The sequence below is a fragment of the Aureobasidium namibiae genome (assembly GCF_000721765.1).
Source record: "Aureobasidium namibiae CBS 147.97 unplaced genomic scaffold scaffold_6, whole genome shotgun sequence".
NCBI lineage: Eukaryota > Fungi > Ascomycota > Dothideomycetes > Dothideales > Saccotheciaceae > Aureobasidium > Aureobasidium namibiae.
This window is the reverse complement of record NW_013581203.1, coordinates 989,690-1,007,620: the sequence shown is the minus strand read 5'-3', so window position 1 is coordinate 1,007,620 and position 17,931 is coordinate 989,690. Positions and strand designations below refer to the sequence as shown.

The window sequence follows — 17,931 nt, the reverse complement described above, 5'->3', positions numbered from 1 at the left end:
AATACCTGTCCCAGCCATTCATGGCCTTGCGCTCCCTATTCTAGACTGACCACACTCCTTTTCATCCACTCTTTTCTCTTCCCGATACCACCTACGCGCACGACATCTGCTGGCAGATATCGCGCTTTCCTGTAACAACGCACACGACAAAACGTAACCACCGCAACCAACGGCCAGAACGCCCTGGCTCAATCGCAGCTGGACTGACGATAACTTCGTATCATTCCCACACCGCTCTTGCATCCCGATCTCTGACCCGAATCCAAAATGGGATGTTCGGGTGACAGGGAAAAGGGCAAACTGGATGAGTCGCAGAAATGGGACTATGTGGTAAGTTGATTGACTTGATGCCTCTGTATGCTCGCTAACCAGACAATGTCTAGACCCTTTCCGATTTTCACGCTTCCGGTGCTCTAACTTATCTCTCATATGGCTGGCTCTGGATCATGGCGCTCATAGCAGTTGCTGTGTATGGCGCCGACACTTTCACAGCAGTCAATCTCCTCGCATACGACAAATGGTCTTCCCAAATCGAGCCTAGTATCCCTCTCAAGTACTCGAAATGGATCTTTGCGGCTTGTATCATGTTCTCATGGGTTCTTTGCTTCTTTGAGTGGGTACGCGCCATTCGCGTGATCCGCAGAGGCAGTGTTGCTGAGAGCTACATGGACACGGTTGCCGTCACGATGCAGTCGATGCGACCCAAAGGCTGGAAACGCTTCCTTGTCTTCGCCGAATTGACCAAGAGTAAGAAGGGTGTTGATTACATCGCTCTGTTCGTCTACTTTGCCTTCAAGGGCGCTGTGCGCATCATATTTGCCGAGGGCCCTCGCCAGGTCGTCAACGCCATCACTCTTTACTCTTTCATGCAATCAGATCTCATCCCCGTTGGAGACCACGCTGCAACAGCAGACCACTCTTCGTTCGAGCAGTTCTGGATCAATGTCGAAACGCTAGCCGAGGCAAACCGCGAACAAGCCGTTGTTCTCTTCACCATGCTCTTCACCCTTGTCATTTGGGTCATCTCAGCTCTTTGTCTAATTATCGCCGTTGTCCTCTACCTGGTCTTTCTATGGCACTACATTCCGCAGAGCGATGGCCGACTGAGCAACTACTGTCGAAGAAAGATCGACCACAGACTAGAAAAAGCTGTGGGTCAGAAGGTCAAGCAAGCACTAGAAGAACAAGAAAAGAAGCAGGCACAAATGGAGGCGAAAGCGGCGAAGAAAGCCAATCAACTTCCCAGCAGACAAGTCAACCGCAAACCAACCTTGCCTCAGGTCGCTGCTCAGACGCCTGACCTTGAAGCCGAAAGCGATTTCATGTCTCTTACAAACGACACTGTGCCCCATCCTCTGCCTCCTCTTCGCACTTTCACCGCTCCCGAACAACCGTTGCGTCGCGAACAAACTCCTCTCAGCCTCAACGCAACACAACCTCCATCTCGCACTCACACAGCACCACCAATGGCAATGCACCGCGAACCGTCTCTTCCCGAGTTTCATCAAAGCGGTCGCCCGGCCATGCCTTACCGCTCGGATACCGAAGCGTCCGCCATGTCCAACGCCACGTATGCTTCGGACGCCTCATTACTTGGACACGCCAGCGGCATGGGCTATAGTGACAAGTCGGACTATCATCCCGCACATCCAAAGCCTGCATTTGACAGGTCGACTTCTTATGCTTCCAGGCCTGCACCGCCCATGTTTGACGACCAGTCCGGATATGCAAGTCAACCTTACCTGGGTAGAAGCGCGGCTGCGGAACCACAACAATCCGAAAGATGGAGGCATGACGACTTTGATGAGCGAATGGAATACGACAGAGACACAACTCCAGAGCCGATGGATTACCCGACGACTCGATTCATGTCTCCTCATCCTCAAATGCCCATGCATCAGGAAAGCTTGGGTTATGACAACATGCAAAGCACTGCATTACCGCGACAAAGACCGCAACAGGACTTCCAACGGTCATACACTCCCATATCTCGCATGGACAGCGACATGAGCCTTTCTTCGCGTCGCGCGCCCAATCCCGAGAGCCAGAGCTTCGAGATGCAAACACGGACGACAGCCATGCCGGAGCCCTTCGAGCATCAGCAGGTGCAGCCGCCGCCGCGCTCCGCTTCTGCCGCATCGGGAGGCTACGTTGCTTTCAACCCGTCCTTTACACTGGCGGCAGCCGCACCTTCGTTCACACCGCCAGACCGCAGTACTACGAGTCCTCCGGAGATTGCAAGACCTTCTGTGGCAGCCGGGTCCCAACGCAGTGCCACAGCTCCTCCTGAGGCCTACGACGGGCTCATCGACGAATACCGCGGGCATCCTCAATACAATCGTCGTGAGGTACCTGGCAGAAGTGCCACAGCGACTCCCAGCCAACGACCCGCAGTCCTTGGCAGAAGTGTATCTACTGCTCCATACCAACCATACGGCGTTCCGAGCAGGAGTGCGTCCACAGCTCCTCTCCAACCGCTATACGAAGTTCCTACCAGAAGCGCAACAGCACTCCCTACCCAAAGACATGCAGTTCCCGCCAGAAGCGCAACAGCCGCTCCTCTCCGACCGCATGACATTCCAGGCAGAAGTGCAAGCGCTGCTCCTGGACAACAGTACCGCACACGGGAATGGTGATGATGAGCTTCTACCGAGACGACGATTTCTTTTTTCTATGTCTTGTTCCCCCGATACCCCGATTCAATCATGACCAAAATCCATCATGACTGAAACCTTTTCTTGTACTTGATGTACGATAGCATTATTTAGTAGCCCCTTTCTGTGCATGGAAACTACCATGGACGGTCACCTTGCCAGCTAGGTAGATATACAGCAATCAACTATTCAAACTGCATCCTTACATTTTCTCTCATGTGCCATATAGCTTTCACAAATGAAATCGTGCTCTGCAATCGAAATTGGGGCAAGCCTGTATCAGAGGCAACTTTTAGGTAATTGTATTTCTACATTCCAACATGACATTTTATCTTTCAGGTCAAGCCGGATATCTCCTTTTTGAAAAGTTCGTTTGCCAACGCCATCTATGATATCTCATGCAGCAGAAATCAACACATCTAGAACTCGTTCTCGTCGCTTCCAGCGATGATGACGTTGTTGACCTTGAGCACCATGCGGCAAAGTTGTGTGGCCAGGAGCAGCTGTTGTCTCTTGGAGATCAGAGGGTCGATGACGAAGTTTTCTCTCATATCTGTGTTCATGTTAGCAATTTCTGAACGGAGGGCTGGTGTTGATAGTAGCTTACCATTGCTGCCGGTCTGCATGCAGTCGACACCCAACCTTGAGTTGCCCTCCTTTGCCTGTCGGCTCTTGATCTGGGCCAGAGTCTCGATGGGGCTGAGACCAGAGTTCTCGGCGAGTGCCATGGGTACGCTGTCCAGAGCGTCTGCGAAGGCGCGCATGGCGTATTGCTCAAGGCCAGGAGACTTGACGGCGGCGTCTTCGACGGCGAGCGAGCAGGCAATCTCTGCGGCACCACCACCGTAGACAATTCTGTTATCGCGAACCAAGTTACGGACGACGCAGAGAGCATCGTGCAATGAACGCTTGGCCTCGTCGATGATCATCTTGTTACTACCACGAACAAAGACGGTGACGGCTCTGCTGTTGGCGCATTCCTCGATGACGAGCATCTTCTCTCTGGTGGTTCCGAAGCTCATTTCTCTGACGATGCCAGCAGTTCCGAGCTTGTCAGCGCTGAGATCCTCAAATCTCGGTACTATCCTTCCGTTTGTGGCAATAGCGATCAGCTCAATCTCGGGACCGCCAACCCATCGCACGGCAGGGAGTTTGTTTGTGAGCAAAAGGTGGTTGGCCTCGTCATCGAAACCCCATTGACAGATGACGACGTTTGCGCCAGTGTCCTTGATTTGTTGAATCATCTCGGCGAACTTCTCGCTTTCGTAGTTTTGCAGACGCTTGAACTCCTCTACTGAAGTGATGTCGAGCTTGTGCTTGGTCTTGGGCTTTGGGGGCTCGAAGGCGCAGGTGAGAATGGCCAACTTGGCGTCCTTGACCTCGGAAGGCATTTGGGGGTGTGAGAAGTCCTTGTCAACAATGACACCCTTGACGAGCAGTGTATCCTCAAGACTACCTCCGACTTTTCCATCGACCTTGATCAGCTCGAAATCGACGTCGCGGCGCTCAAGATCAGCGACACTCATGACAGCATCGACGGCAATCTGAGCAAACTGGTCGTGTGACTTGCTGACGATTTTGCTTCCTAGACTGGTCTTTGCGACCTTGAAGAGGTTCTCGGTGTTATCCTTGTCGAAGGGCATGGTGTCTGAGATTTGGTCGAGGCGAGCGACAGCAACCTCGCAGGCGGCGTCGTATCCATCGGCAATGCGGATAGGGTGGATACCCTTGTCGATCAGGTCGGCGGCCTGCTCGAGGAGAGCGCCAGCGAGGACGACGACACCAGTGGTACCGTCACCGATTTCCGAGTCCTGGGATTGGGAAAGGGAGACGAGCAGCTTGGCGACGTGGTTTGAGATTTCCATCTAGATAAGGATCAGAGGCGGAAGTGGATGGACTGAGAGCAGGTGGAAGTGTACCTGGGACAGGATAGTAGCGCCATCGTTTGTGACGGTAATGTCACCATCAGGGGAGATGAGGATCTTGTCGAGACCGCGAGGGCCAAGAGATGTGCGGACGATACCGGCGACCGTCTTTGCGGCAAGAATGTGTGACTTGACAGCGTCGTTTCCGTGTTGTCTCTTCTTCTTGCCCTGGTCTCTTACAATGATGAAGGGGCGGCCGTTCTCGTCTTTGGCGACTTGGGCTGAGGGGAGGATGACGGAATTAGTCTTGTTCGAAAGCGAAGATGGATACAGAGGATTGGGTAGTACCGTTGGACATGTCAAGTTCTATTCGCACATGTCAGCAAGGGGAGCAATAAATTATTTGGACCGTTGTTGGCATACGCATCGACATGGCAGGCAGTTGGTGCTCCTGGGGAGCGTCGGCGAAGGGAGTGAAGCCCGGAGAAGGTGCTGAAAAGCAGAGGAAGGAGCGAGTGACCGGTAGTGCTTGTGGTGGGTTGAGCGGTGGTTGTTGTTGTCAGCTGGTCGCTGCTTGGTTTGGTCGCTGCCGCTTGGCTTTCAGACTTTCGTCGCACCTTCACTTTCCCTCAGACTTTCACGTTCAGCTGGTCTGTGCGCCCAGTTGTGTTCACGGTTCCTTCCTCCGCTCCGCAGCTCTGGAAACACCGAGACGCGTTGCGCCAGTCGCGTCTGCTCGTCTCCATCGACAACAACTTTCACACAAGGCCATCCACACTATCCGTCGCATACTGCAACACCCTTCCGCACCTGTCGCGCGACATAGCACACCGCACCTTCGATTCATCTTCAACATGCCTCGTACGACTATCCTTCTCGTTCGGCGCGTCTTTTGGACCCATCACTGACCAATCGCAGCTGCCATCTCTGACGACGAGGACGAAAGATCCGATTTTCTGTCTGACGACGAGACCCTGCCCCCGAAGAAGCCCGCAACCAAGAGAGTCGCCGCCAAACCCAAGCCTGAACCCAAGAAAGAATATGTTGACGGAGAATCGCACAATGTCAAAGAAGACGACGACGATGATGATGACGAAGACGACGCCGATGAATATGTTGTCGAGAAGATCCTGAACCACGCATGGGATAATGGCAAAACCTGTCTCTACGAAGTCAAGTGGCTCGGCTACGAAGCCGCCGAAGACCGAACTTGGGAGCCCGAAGACAACCTGCGAGTAGTCAATACAACAGCGTCAATTCCCCTCGCACGCCACTAATCCCTCTATCCTAGGTCCGGTGCTATGGATGTCCTCAACGCGTATTGGGACAAGATTGGCGGCAAGCCTCAGGCCAAACCCAAGACTCCCGCTAAGAAGGGTACTAAGAGAAAGTCATTGGCACAACACACACCTGAAGCCGATGCCACATCTACCACCAAGAGACGTGGAAGAAAGTCGATCAAGACAGCCGACGAGCTAGAAGACGAAAAGACGCATGCTCTGCCCGAGGGCTCTTGGGAAGACCACGTAGAGCAGATCGAGTCCGTCGAGGAGAACGCGGGCGGCCTGTTATTCTTCGTAAAGTGGGTGAACGGCCACAGGACCCAGCACTCATCGCAGCAATGCAGGCAGAAATGTCCCCAGAAGGTGATTTACATCTACCCTTGGTCATGCGTGTGTTATCTGCTAACATGCGACAGCTCATCGATTATTACGAATCGAAACTGTACGCCAAATCCTCCAAACCCGTTCGCCGAAGACGTTCGACTAACAAGGCCTAGGGTCTTCAAAAACACTGACCAGTACTAATGTTGCTGCTGCTCTGCATACCCGTTTTTCCGTCGACTCTTTTCAGCATGTTCTCTCCAACCTCCATAAGCGCAAACCGCATGGCACTATGTATCTAGACCAAGTCAATGCCACGACGACTAATCCTCAAGTCCATCTCCTGCTCTTGCTCTTGTTCTTGTTCTCATCAGACGGCGTCTTGCTTGCAATGCCCCGCTGAACGCGCTATCCCACGTGACGTATATACAAGTTTAGGTTTGCTTTTTGCCATATCCGTCTTGACTCTTATCTACCTATTTCCTTCTCGTACGCCCCCACAACCATCTGTTAACTACACTTGGCCTCGCTCAACGTTGTACACTGGTCCTGATGGTTGTTCGCACTACGTTGCTCGACCAGAAATCCTGGACGGCTTCGCGGGACAGTCACGATCTGGATATGAATGTCGCCGAGTCTAGTGACTATGTACCGGCTGGTCCGCAAGCATCACCTGTAGATGAGGACGAGAGAATGCTTCCAAGTCAACCATTACATCAGATGTCCGAGAAGCCCAAACCTGTTTCATGGAAAAGTCTACCTCGAAAGGATCAACTGTTCATTCTCACACTAGCCCGTCTGTCTGAACCACTGACACAGACCTCGCTACAAGCCTATATGTTCTATCAACTCCGCTCTTTCTCTCCCTCTGCTCCGGACAGCACTATATCATACCAGGCCGGTATGCTTCAAGCTGCTTTTACTGGAGCCCAGTTCTGCACGGCCGTCTTCTGGGGTAGGATGGCCGATTGGGAGCACATGGGTCGGAAAAGAGTTATCCTGATTGGACTTTTGGGCACTGCTATCGGAGCTTTGGGCTTTGGCTTTAGCAGTAGCTTTGCCGTGGCATTGCTATGGAGATTTGTTGGTGGAGGTGAGCCTATTTTTCTTTCCTACCGTCGAACCAGAGAGCATCAAGTTATGAGCAGAATTTCATCCTCCATGTCTGAGAACTTGTCGGCATTATATGCTCGTGAGGTCAAGGAAAGCGTGGCTTGTACACTGTAAGGGCTGTGTGACACTATGGCGAATGACGACTTCCGCCCAAACCAGACGTAGAGTATGTCTTTCTGGCTTTCGAGCCAGATGACTGATGACTTATCGTACTCAAACATATGTAACAACAATCTCTCGTGGTGGAGATGTCTCTAGGGCTCAGAGCAGCACTATGACTTGCTCGCAACTCTATGGTTCGGCGGCTCCAGCGCCTCAACGACTGACACAAAACCCAGCGCTCAACGGCAACATCGGTGTGATGAGGACGGTACGTCTAGAATCTCCAACATGTCTTACAATACTGATCGTTTTCCAAGATGATCTCCGAGATCATTCGCGATAAGAAATATCAATCGAGAGCCTTTCTCCTGCTCCCTATGACCTTCAACATTGGTGTTATTATAGGTATGTAATGCACCATGTTCACCGTCCAACCCTTCTTGCTGATCACTTATCGAACTTTAGGGCCGATACTCGGTGGGCTGCTCGCTGACCCAGCGGGAAATTACCCTGCTTCGTTCGGCTCGGTTGCATGGTTGAAACAGTGGCCCTATGCACTTCCGAACCTCGTCAGTGCTGTGTTTCTCTTCCTCTCATCAACGGTCGTCCTGCTGGGTCTTGAAGAGGTAAACAATACTTGATCGAGCACACTTGGCCTGTTGCTGACATGTGCACAGTCGCATGAGCTGTTGAGGGACAAGCCAGACCTGGGCCTTCGCATTGGACGATGGATCGCACGGGCAATATTCAGACTTAACTTCGAGCAGCACTACGAAGCCATATCTACTGTCGAGATCGATCCTTCGACAATGGAAATGCAGTCGCCGACCGACGAGCCACCCACGCCCAGACTTCCGAGGATAAGAAGAAAACTACCCTTTTCACGCATCTGTACGCCCAATGTGCTTTTCACTTTCACCGCTCACTTCTTACTAGCTGGCCATGTAGGGACCTTCAACAGTCTCTGGTTTGTCTACTTGTCGACACCAAGATATGTCCCACATGGCCAGACGAATGATGGCACCAACCCAAATGCGAGTCTAGGGGTACCGTTGAACTACAAGCCTCATCCGCCATTCAGCTGGACAGGCGGTCTTGCTCTCCCGCCTGCGAGAATCGGCTCTGCGCTTGCAATCTTGGGTGTCGTCGGTATATCGTTGCAGCTGCTACTCTATCCAAAACTGTCTTTCCGCCTGGGCACAGTAAAATCATATCGGTTGTCGCTCTGCCTGTTTCCCTTGGCATACTTCTTGGTGCCTTTTCTCTCCCTCGTACCGACAACTTCGACTTCACCTGCAGCAGCTTCTGGGCCATTGCTATGGATTTCGATCGTCATCGTGCTTTGCATACAAGTAACAGCACGAACATTTGCATTGCCTGCCACGGCAATCCTAGTCAACAACGCCTGTCCGCATCCATCTGTCTTGGGTACTGTTCACGGTCTAGGTCAGAGCGCAAGTTCTGCTGCTCGTACCATTGGTCCCTTGGTGCTGAGTTACATCTACGGTGTTGGACTTCGGCGCGGTGTGGTAGGGCTGTCGTGGTGGTGTATGGCGTGTTTCGCAGCAGTGGGTGCTGTAGCAGGACTTTTCGTAAAAGATGGAGATGGTCATGAGATATGGTTGGAAGGAGAGAAGGAGGAAGAAGAACAAAATGCTGTTTCATGAGTAGATCAAGGATCAGCCTTTCGACAAATCGAATGCTGATCTGATAGATCGAGGAGATAGCAACCAAAACACTGCACCTCAAGCAACACTATGCACTTGATCAAAGGAGTTAGTGAGATTGTTGCTCTGTCAGGCTTGTCGATTGTAGGTTGAGAAAGCAGACAGATATCGCGAGGAAGGGGTCGTAAGCAACAGTTCTAGTACCACTGTCCATCTTGCCGATGGACGGCTCGTCAGAAGGCGATGCAGTGTTTCCATGCGATTGAGAAAATGCCATGTCGAGAGGAAGGCAGTCGGTTGCTAGATGTTCATGCGGCTGTGCTTGTCGACATGACATCAAAGGAATCGCAACGACTTCAATTTATTACCCGGTGCCAGGCGAGGGAAAGATGTAAACACCAGACGAAGTTGATCTTGCCGTTCCCTGTGCCCGAATGAAATTCATCCCAAGGAAGTGGAGGTTGTATGTAAGGCTGGTGTGGCATAATATTCTGCATGGGAGCTTCCTTACTGACAACAAGTACGAGTCTGCTCTTCGACGATGTGAACGCTGTTGGCATCAGGTGCCGTCGTCTTCGTTGCAATGCGTTCTCAACCTCGATTTGCGTGGCTGAATTTTACGTACATCCATTGTCCTTCGGTGTTCCTGCCGAAGACTCCAGAAGACCTTCAGACTTCTCGACCACACCTGTAAACGCGCAAATCGATAATCAATCACACGCTCGAGCTGAGTGCTGATCTTGCTCTCTGCCCTCAGCTACCACCGACTTTCGTACCCGGTCTTCGCTTATATTTACGAGGGTCTGAGAGTCAAATTTCGTTAGCATTTGTGTCAAGAGTCACGCGCCTCTAGCACACTCGGGATATTGCCAAGCAACGACAAAGGAACATGAGGGTTGGTTGTACTTGCCTTTTCTGCTCATCCGGGTTTTGTCGCGAGTACCTGGTCATACGTCAGCCCTCATGATCAATTGTTTTCTGTGGTTTCGCCTAAAAGCGGTATTGAAACATCCTGCAGGTCCCGATGGAAACAACGCCATGACACGCTAGAAGCATCGTGTACACAGGTACACAGCTTAGGCTTTCACACCGGCGCGCGGGGAAAGCTGGGGCTCGTGGAGGTCGCAGGATCGTGGAGGATGTGGTCATTCACCAGGAAGGAAGGACGTCATCACCGATGCAAACAAACAGCCATCAGTTTTGCCGCATCGACGATTGGCAAGGAATGGATGCGTGAATCGAGAATGTGATGATGAACGATGGTGAAGAAAATCGTCTTACCTTTGCCTCCCTCCCAAAATCCATGCCCAACTCTCGCAATGAGGCTGGAGCGGCAGAAGTGGCAGTCGTCGGGCCTGTAATTTTGTTCTCGAGAACAATAACCACAAATCATGCGGTTAGCATGTTCGTTTGGATGTGATTCAGCCTCGTCGTGGCATCTCTGCGAAACATTAGTTGTCTTCCTTTGCATCATGTTATGTTTGACCTACATCGCAGGGATAGACTTTGCTGCAGCATGAGAATCTGTTGATCATCAGTATGGCCCGGAAGCCAACATTTTACAAGAAAACAGGCGCGCATACCTGAACCATCTATACGATTTTGCATAGTGCGTGCAACGACCGCGTCTTGGTAGCTCCTGTCCAGCAACGATGCCCAAGTTCTCTTTGACCTTTCTGCGTGTCTGTGCACGGCTTGCTCGGACTGCAGAATATCAGCTGTATTCTTTCAACACGACAGAGGTTAACATACTCGAAGCAGTGCTAACGTGCAGGAACTTGGTCTCAGGTATACGGAAACTCATCTTCCTGTGACATTCCCTACAGATGGCTAGAATTGAGTCTCCACGAACTCCAACAACACCTGGAGCTGGATAAGATGTAGAACACTCTGAGCAAGTCGGGATGAAGTAGCTAGAAAGTAGTTAGTCACGGTATTACATGTCTGTTGTGGTATCAACTTACCTTGGAAGCATGTCGACCACCGTACAACCGTCAAGATCCAGATATCCAGCTCGCACGGAGTTTTGGTGGATTAGGTCCGCTCGAAATCCTATTGCTGTCAGTCATGTTCGGGTAGAAGATTTTAGCCAGGCATTCATACCAACTGCGAGGGTATTGGCACATTTCTTGCAGATTTCATCGCGCATACCACTTGCGTCTCCCTTTGTGTTGTTTCTCAGACGCTGAACATCAAGCAAGTCTTTGCAACGCTCGCACTTGACGGTGATACTGAGCGAGACGAGCTCTAAGAGCTCACAGCCGTACAACTCCAGATTGGGGAATGATAACATGATTCCGCGCTCAGCGAGCCCGGACGTATTGGCAGGTGGTTGCTCTGGCTGATCGCCATCCTCTTCTTCTGTTTCGTCTCCACTGTCGTACGAGTAAGAATCATCACTACTCCAACCATCGGGTCCGTCGTTGACGTTCCATTCCGGGGGTCTTGGGATGACGTGAATATGGGGTCTGTCAGAATCTTGGTCTGCGGTAGTGCCAGATGGTTGAGCTAAAACAGGGACGACGACCTCGGCCTTAGGTGCTTCCTGAGACTTTTCTTGAACATGAAGGACATCGACTGGTCCTCTGGTGGCAGACATAGTATGTGCATTCTGAGTCAAGAAATTGATATGAGCGAGCAAATTCAAGCTAGTCTCACTCTTTACTCTTTCTTGGAACGATTGCTCAAGCATTCTCGCTGCAGGATCGTGGTTCCCAACGACCTCAATCCGAGGCAGATGTAGATTGTAAAGCTGAGGCACAACTAGACGGATCGACTTTTGGTTTCTCAAGGCTTCCGGTACCTTCTTCGTAGGTTGGAAAGGAATAGTGAACGAGATATCGTCAGAAGACTGAACGAAACCTGGCAATCGGCCCAATCTTGCGACAAGCTGCCTGATATCAGACTGACGCTTCTTCTCTGCTTGTAACTTCTGTTCACTGGTGAAAGATGGAGCGGTTTCTACTTTTCGTGTAGTGACCGTCTGCTGTGGCTTGGGTGCCTGAGCAGCAGGTCGAGGTTGTACTTGAGTTTCGGCTCTTGGTGTGTTCCGTACGATTTTGACCGTGTCTGCCTTTTCACCGGAAAGAAGTGTCTCGAGCTGCCTATCGAGACGATTGAACACTCCTAGAAGAGTCGCGTTCGGTGATTCGACTATGATCTGGTCGAATCCTCGTTCGACATTGAGCTGGAACCCGCGTGGCATCTCCGAATTGGTTATACGCAAAGCTGGCTTGGTTTGTGGATACGACAATGGTACGGTCAGAGAACAATCCAAGAAGGGAAGATCAAAGGGAAAGTCGGGATCGCTTGGAGCGAGTTTGAACTTGAAACGGGTGGCATCTCGAAGCTGTTCCTCTGTAGGAGCAAAGCGACGACGCAGTTGACCTACTTGGAAAACTCGTGGATCTTCTTGTTCTGTTTTCGTCACTGGTCGAGATACGACCTTGGACTGGTCCACACGAGGTTCATACTGTCGTTGAGGAGTCGCGGCATCGCGACCATCCCCACGTCCCACTTTCTGCTTTGGCGCTCGAGGTTTGGCTTCAGAAGTCGTCGGTTCTGACTGTCGTACATGCGCAAAGGAGCATTGGGTACCTGCCTTGCAACCTACTCACCACATCTGGTCAGCAAGTGAGTCTTAACACTTTGAACACATCGTACTCGTCGAAATAGCCATTTGCAATGACTATCACGCAACGATTTTTGGCGTTGCGCGGTAGTCCATGAGCCAAAGTATCACCGCTTACCTCTTTTCGAGTTGAAGAATCGACAGACTTGTTGCTTCTCTTGGCTTGCCTGTGGTTTCTTTGAAGAATCTACCCCAGACTGAGGTGCAGTTGCCGGCACCACATCTGCGAAAACCTGTGAGCAGATGACCATCTCGGTGGTGGCATGGTTCCGTGGAGTGCCAGCACATGGAGGTCCGAATTGAACTCACCCGTTTCTTGCCCTCCTTGCGCTGCAGCCGAAGGCGGCTCCGTTGGCATTCTCTGCTGCTGATTCTCGTACACAAGGATCGTACTGATGATCGCTGTGTGAATGATACGCTCGGAACCTGATCACGTTCTGAAACCCAAATGTATCGATAATCTCCTCGTGGAGTGAACTTGTTGTTGTTTGGAGGCTCACGCACAGCTTGGGTTTTCACATGCGATGACGAGCTTAAGATGGATGCTGTCATTCTCCAATCTTTCATGAGTCATGAGGAATATGGAAGTTTGACGAATCAAATGGCCTGTCTTTTGGCCTGCTTTTGCAAGTAACTCGGAAAGGCAATCTCTCTGAGAAGGTCACCAGTAAAAGGCAGCCGCCCATCGTTCATGCGCGATCTATATAAATGTGGGACGTGTTTGAACTCAACAATCACTATTCTGCCGTTTGCGATCCTTCAACAAACGTCGAGCGTGACAATGACCGGGTATCATGACGCGAGAATATGGTTGAGGGCCATTCCGATGATACCGTTCCGCTTCAGCTCTACAGGCACATGTGGTTACTGCGCATCATGAACCATCAGCGAGGAAGGAGCAAGCGGTTGGACTCGAACTCGTCAAGATCTCTCGAAGCTCACATGCGATACACGTCATTGTAGTAGCTTCGGTGCACTCTCCAGTCTCCACAGCTTTAGCTCACTTATATCCACATGGTCGACGAGAACGAGGAGCTTACTTCGAGTGATTTGTGTTGTTGCGCGTGTGAACCGAAGGTCAGAGATGTCTGCCCTGGAGGCGTGTTTCCACTCTATTCATAGTGGGATCGAAGAAGCGGTGAAGAGGTACATTGTGCAGAGTCGCACACGCCGCTTCGTGCTGACACGCTCTCAGAAATGCTGCCAACTGCAATATTGTGATCACAAGGGCTGGGAGCTGTTTGTGTTTTATCGTATTTTTGAATTTTATCGGCCCATCGGCCCATCGGCCCTTCCTTACGGAGGGAGAACCTATGTATACATCGTACAACGATATTCTGTCGCGGCTGTGCCACCGTCGGCAACCCACGCGTCTTTCGACGGCAGTCGGGCCGAGAGCGATGAAAGCCGCCTATTGATACAAGAGACTGGTGAACAAGCGTAATAAAGCAGGTTGAGAAGGAATAGAAAGAGCAACTCGCACATCCGTATCGAAAAACAATTCTTTTCTGTTGGCAATTGCCAAATGATACTTCCGTGAGCGCGTAGAAAAACAGAATCCAAACACCCACACGATGCCTGCTCGCTGATGCATAAAAGAAGAAGGAATAAAAGCAATGCATGTCGCTAAAATGCAGTAGCAGGAATGAAATCAAGTAGAGCGTGAACAGTAGGTGACGGATTTACCAGCCTTTGGCATGATATTCCTGGAGCCCCTGGTTGAAGTATTCGTTAGAGAACTTCTTCTTGTCGTTGTCCTTGACCGACATGACCGTTTGTGGCTCAGGGTGCTGTTTGAGATTCTTAATGTCGTGAGAGGTGTGTCTGCGCTTCATGGCAGCTAGATTGTTGGAGCTCTTGTGCTGGCGCTCCCAGAGAAGGTTCTTACGCAGCGACTCTGTTAGTTCGGTTGATAGCATGTTTCGTCTGGTGGTTCGTGGCGAGAGAGCAGGTTGGTGTGTGTTGGAGGTGGTCATGATTATGGGGCGTGGTTGCGAAGATTCGGAAGCCTCTTGGGCATGTTGAGAGAGTTGGGAGGGATGCAAGGTGTAATCCGGACCCGCACGTTCGATTTCCCGACGATGGGGTGACGGGGTAGCAGAGGGTCCGCTGGGAGAAGCACCGCGCGAACGACGAAGAGCAGGGGTAGAGCGCGATGCAGCGCTTGCCATCGCGCGAGCGCGATCCGGTTCGTGCATCATGGTGGTCAGCATGGAGCGACGTGAGGTCAGGTTTGGCTGCGAGTCGACCCGACGGAACATGCTCTTGTTTTCGTCGGCTGAGGAGTTTCCACTCTCGCCGATGTCATCATCCTCCCAGTCGGACGAATCTTCGTCCTCCTCGATCACACTCTCGAAGGCATCGTCATCGTCCTCGTCGTCAGACTCTTCGAATACAGGGCTATCGGTAATGGCTCGGTCTTGGATGATATCCCTGAACGAGGCGTGCTTCTTCGGCGGCTGCGGCAGGCCAGTCGATAGCGAGCCAACACTGCGTCCCATGTGGCTGTCAAGAGAGCTCTCTTCTTCGCCGGAGGAGGCGCCGAGGGTAAAGGTCGCACCCTTTTTGGGTCGATTGAGGCGGTCCGGGCGATACTGAGGCGATGTCTTGAGGATGGGCGTCGGTTGAGTTGCGGCGAGGTTTGTCTGCGAGCGGTAGGATGAAGGCACCTCGGGTCTGAAGCCTCGTACGATGTTGTGGGTGCTCATCTCGGTAGATGAACTTTGAGATGATGCGATTGCCTGTGAGTCGGTGCTGCTGACGGTAGAAGTAGACGATTCCAGGTGGCCAGGCGCGGCGATGGTAGGAATAGGAGTGGCGACAGGGTGTTCAAGGACTGATGCAGGTACAGGTGCGGGTGCAGGTGTGGGTGCAAGTGCCGAGGCAGGTGTAGCGGATTTCGTGGCGATAGGGGTTTGGCGGTGGTCGGAAGACGGCGGACTCGGCATAGACGGCGAAGGCATAGATAATGCTGATAGCGGCTCGAGACTCTTCTTCTCCTTGATGGAGATGACCATCTTCTCGAGGTCGATGGGCGTGATGTGGTTTTGTTGGCGGCCGCGACTGCGATGCTCCGAAGACTCGCTCCTTCTCAATTCGGGCCTTACAACGGGCGAAGGCAGCAATGACGACACGTCTTCTTCGTCCGACTCGTCCGACGACGACACGCTGCTCGACAGGGCGGGCAGAGGAATGTTTTTCCGCGCGCGCGGCATGCGGGAACATACGAATGTCTCGCGATTCCATAGACGCCAGCTGAGATTTTCTAACCGCTTGCCGTCCTCCATGGCATCGGAAATTTTGTTGAATACTGTAAGACATCAGCAACAATCGACAGGAAGGTGAGGAAATGGTTGCAATAGTACCTGACCACATTCCAAAGAGGTCCTCGACGGAACGGGTGTCGATGGTGTGCATTTTGTCGACGTCAATCATGACTAACGAATGTTGGGGTCGGAAAGGCATGATGTGAATCAGAAGGCAGCGACTGCTGCTGGGCGGACTGAAGAGAGGGCGAGAAGGTAAGGTATATGCAAGAGTGTGGAGGCTCTTGGGGGCGCGCTCTGTTTGCGGACGATTTCTCCGGAAGTGGGATGAGCCGGGTTGACGAGGAACGCAGTCGATTTCTGTGGCAGCATCTAGAGCAGTGTCGAGGCAAGAGTAAAGAGCGACGGCGACCTGGGAAGGGGTAATTGGATCTGTTCCAGTGGTGCGGGGTGTGTGTATCTGGTTACGTGGGCGCGTTCTCTGGGGACGACGAAGGGCACAAAAGGTGGGAGGCCGACTTACTTAACCAATCTCCCGTGCTTTCGTCGTCAAGAAACACTCTTCTTTTCGTGGCTCCCGCTAGATCACCTGGCGCTGAGCTAACCCGCAAGGTGGCACTTCGGGCCCTCGCAAAAAAACAACCTACGCCTCGGTTCGTTCGGAATCTTGTACCGGCATGCCTGTTCGGGATCGCGTCCTCCAGACAGACCATTGCTCGACAAATGCTACACTCTGGGGTTCTGACTGATGACCAATTTGCTGGCCGATTGACTGCCTGCTTCTGGCTTTGTCTCGTCCACACCGTGCGTTGGCTGGTCACGCCGCCTCTTCTTTGTTACACCGTTCGTTTCCCTATCCAAACCCGTCTCCTCATCATGCGCTAGAAGTATTGGCCTTGCTAGGCATCTTCCAGAACCAAGAACGACCCGGTCGCCATTTTAGGGGGGTCTTGCATGCAGCTTGGTCGATAGGACATGTGCTGCATCGAGGGACCCTTACTTCTACTATTGTACATGACTCAAGGTCCATTGTTGGTGACCTGCACAGTCAGATCTCGCTCTCGCTCGCTCACAGCACACAAGCTCCTCTACGAAGCTCTTGGCTCCAACCTCTAAATTCAACTGTTAGGTGCGACTTTGCTTGTCCCTTGTTGGTATCGACAGTCGATAAGACTGTTGTTGGTACGTCGCAGATCTGAAAGGCGCCGTTAGGGGCCACAAAACAATCCACGTGTTGCGCCCGTGGCTGTGACTCCTACTTCGACCTCATGGTCAAGCTTACTAGGTTTGGCCTTTGGTAAGAGCGGGCCCACGAAAACTGAAGCAAGGTTTTGAAGGCCAGAAAAGTCTGTTCTTTACCGGTGCCTTCGCGGCGGTCTGTAACTATTACGCCGTACGGCCTTTCTCTGAAAGAATCAAAGGGGCCAAGCGAACATCCGGCTCCACCTGTTTGATCCAAAGTTTGCCTTGACTCGTCTACTCCCTAGGCCAGACCATCTCATGGACCTCTCTCTCTATCTATCACTATAGACTGGAGACCTAGACGTTGTTTGTATTGGCGGACGCATGGATAATTGCATAATCATTCGACTAGACCACACAACAGCCAGATCAATCTTAGAGGGTCGGTTGACCACATGTCAAACAGACATGTGACCCGGTCTGCTCCGCGATGCCTCCTCATGACTCTTCCGGGTGTGTGGGTACACTGGCTTTGAAGAAAATGCTTGTCAGACCTTGCAAAACCCGGGGTGTCGAAAGCCCATGAGATTTTCAATTTGCGATTGCTGATGGCAAGAACGCCGCATTCCTCTTGACCGGACAGGTACTTGAGAGACCTGCTGGAAGTTCCGATTTAACGTTTATACAGTCTTCGGACCCTTCGCTTGGCTGTACAAGACGGGTATGAGTCGGAATGACTCCGTATGAGGGGTAACCCCCGTACTTTTGATGGTCAGCAGCTCAACTTTGCGAGCTGAACCGTGTGTCTCTCAAATGCTATGCTTACAGTGTGAACTCTAGGCTCTTC

General features: G+C 51.9%; 6 protein-coding genes across 6 annotated transcripts; 3 read left to right on the top strand and 3 right to left on the bottom strand.

Annotated features, from left to right (window-relative positions):
* Positions 1-267: 267 nt before the first annotated feature.
* M436DRAFT_71977 (uncharacterized protein) lies at positions 268-2,820 on the top strand (the record flags this gene model as incomplete). Its single annotated transcript, XM_013573285.1, has 3 exons — positions 268-330; positions 384-2,451; positions 2,759-2,820. 3 exons carry the CDS (start codon positions 268-270, stop codon positions 2,818-2,820), a joined length of 2,193 nt encoding a protein of 730 aa, XP_013428739.1.
* Positions 2,821-3,073: 253 nt separating this feature from the next.
* M436DRAFT_80982 (uncharacterized protein) lies at positions 3,074-4,952 on the bottom strand (the record flags this gene model as incomplete). Its single annotated transcript, XM_013573366.1, has 5 exons — positions 3,074-3,207; positions 3,262-4,519; positions 4,574-4,800; positions 4,868-4,885; positions 4,943-4,952. 5 exons carry the CDS (start codon positions 4,950-4,952, stop codon positions 3,074-3,076), a joined length of 1,647 nt encoding a protein of 548 aa, XP_013428820.1.
* A 421-nt stretch (positions 4,953-5,373) lies between these two features.
* On the top strand, positions 5,374-6,299 carry M436DRAFT_80981 (uncharacterized protein; the record flags this gene model as incomplete). The annotated part of the gene is made up of 4 exons (XM_013573365.1): positions 5,374-5,380; positions 5,438-5,771; positions 5,811-6,165; positions 6,219-6,299. The coding sequence occupies 4 exons, from the start codon at positions 5,374-5,376 to the stop codon at positions 6,297-6,299; spliced, it is 777 nt and encodes a 258-aa protein (XP_013428819.1).
* A 544-nt stretch (positions 6,300-6,843) lies between these two features.
* Positions 6,844-9,005, top strand: M436DRAFT_43582 (MFS general substrate transporter; the record flags this gene model as incomplete). The annotated part of the gene is made up of 5 exons (XM_013572972.1): positions 6,844-7,216; positions 7,575-7,606; positions 7,656-7,743; positions 7,804-7,964; positions 8,016-9,005. 5 exons carry the CDS (start codon positions 6,844-6,846, stop codon positions 9,003-9,005), a joined length of 1,644 nt encoding a protein of 547 aa, XP_013428426.1.
* Positions 9,006-9,758: 753 nt separating this feature from the next.
* M436DRAFT_71974 (uncharacterized protein) lies at positions 9,759-12,994 on the bottom strand (the record flags this gene model as incomplete). Its single annotated transcript, XM_013573284.1, has 10 exons — positions 9,759-9,808; positions 9,916-9,948; positions 10,287-10,446; positions 10,496-10,529; positions 10,589-10,709; positions 10,758-10,918; positions 10,970-11,057; positions 11,109-12,614; positions 12,755-12,859; positions 12,946-12,994. 10 exons carry the CDS (start codon positions 12,992-12,994, stop codon positions 9,759-9,761), a joined length of 2,307 nt encoding a protein of 768 aa, XP_013428738.1.
* Positions 12,995-14,318: 1,324 nt separating this feature from the next.
* On the bottom strand, positions 14,319-16,101 carry M436DRAFT_80978 (DUF1752-domain-containing protein; the record flags this gene model as incomplete). The annotated part of the gene is made up of 2 exons (XM_013573364.1): positions 14,319-15,946; positions 16,002-16,101. 2 exons carry the CDS (start codon positions 16,099-16,101, stop codon positions 14,319-14,321), a joined length of 1,728 nt encoding a protein of 575 aa, XP_013428818.1.
* Between the last annotated feature and the right edge of the window lie 1,830 nt (positions 16,102-17,931).